This window comes from Alosa pseudoharengus, unplaced genomic scaffold (assembly GCF_046254945.1).
Source record: "Alosa pseudoharengus isolate Yale_2024_CS ecotype anadromous, Long Island Sound unplaced genomic scaffold, YU_APseudo_1.1 YU_APseudo_1.1_scf_4, whole genome shotgun sequence".
In the NCBI taxonomy this organism is placed as follows: domain Eukaryota; kingdom Metazoa; phylum Chordata; class Actinopteri; order Clupeiformes; family Clupeidae; genus Alosa; species Alosa pseudoharengus.
The window spans coordinates 29,518,420-29,519,860 of record NW_027468774.1 but is presented as its reverse complement, the minus strand read 5'-3'; the positions used below and the strand labels follow the sequence as shown (position 1 = coordinate 29,519,860).

The window sequence follows — 1,441 nt, the reverse complement described above, 5'->3', positions numbered from 1 at the left end:
TTTTTGTTTTATTTATTTATTAGCCGGGACAATTTGTGTTGCTGTCCCTTTCTACATTACAGAGCAACTAGACAGGCGTGTGTAACTACTAAGTGGGGTCTGGGGTCATAGCTGTGGCAGCAAACAGATGGCAGCAAAGAAAATTGCAATTGAACACACCACTTGAGCTACAAAGTAGTATTAACAAAGATAGTCCATCTCTGGCTGGTTTGCATGCTAACCTGTTCAGACTGGACAGAGTGCTGAATATGTTTGTTGAATACATTTGTGAAAATGACAATAATCAAATAATAAACATCACACATATAAGCACTGCTTTTTACAACAATAAAAAAACAAACAATTTCCTGCTCCTGCTCTTGGCTCTGTCAAGCCAACCTTGGAAAGCAGGAGGGATTATGCAAAACACATCTTTGTCTGTTCTGATATAACAATCCGTTTCATCCATACCATCCGTTCTACTGACATACACTGACATTACAGCACCACAGACATAAAAATGATTTGGGTAATCTTGATAGCGGCCAGTTTGAGTGGTAAGCACAGACACAATATTTATTTTCAGACTGTCTGTATGTTGGCAAATATGTTTGATGCATTTAATCAATCATGGTTTGTTTTGTTCAGTTGTCTCTGGTCAGTCTCTGACCTCATCTGGTCCAGTGGTGAAGAGACCTGGAGACTCAGTCACTCTGTCCTGCACTGTGTCTGGATTTTCTATTAGCAGCTACTGGATGCACTGGATCCGTCAGAAACCAGGAAAGGGGCTGGAGTGGATCGGGTATATTGATACAGGCACTGGCACAACATTTGCCCAGTCTCTCCAGGGCCAGTTCTCCATCACCAAAAACTCAGACAAACTGAACCTACAAGTGAACAGCCTGAAAGCTGAGGACACAGCTGTGTATTACTGTGCTCGAGACCCACAGTCACACATGAGACTGCAGAGCTGCACAAAAACAACGGACTGAGTGTGACTGACTGAAACATTCACACCTGAATTTGAACAGTTGAACAAACTTCATGTTGTTTCTTTTTCCATCAACAGAGGGCAGTCTAATCTCATCTACTTCTGTCCATTAGACATTAAGTCACTACACATCTTAGGATATCTATCAAAATATTACCCATAATAAGCCAACAATAGAACTCTGTCTCAGTTTGGACTTCAGGCATTGCAATATAAACTTGTTGTGCTAGTGAATGAATTGGTCATGACAATCATCAGTGGCAAAAATAGAGGACGTATTTATCTATTTGTCAGTCTTAAAAAATATGCAAAGTTTAAGACGAATAGACAGTAGTCTGAAAAAGGGTAAAAGGAGAGGGGAAAATCATACCTGACTGACACTGATATATGTATCTCCCCCTGTGGTTCCTCCCTGATATAATGCCTGCTGGCGTGGCTGTCACTGTACTCGACTCTGTACATAATGTTTCT

General features: G+C 40.9%; 1 gene segment (V, D, J or C); it reads left to right on the top strand.

The window, feature by feature from the left end:
• The first annotated feature begins 462 nt into the window (after positions 1-462).
• Positions 463-971, top strand: LOC143102885 (immunoglobulin heavy variable 3-74-like). The segment is given in 2 exon segments: positions 463-536; positions 628-971. Coding segments are annotated over 2 exon segments (381 nt in total).
• Positions 972-1,441: the final 470 nt, after the last annotated feature.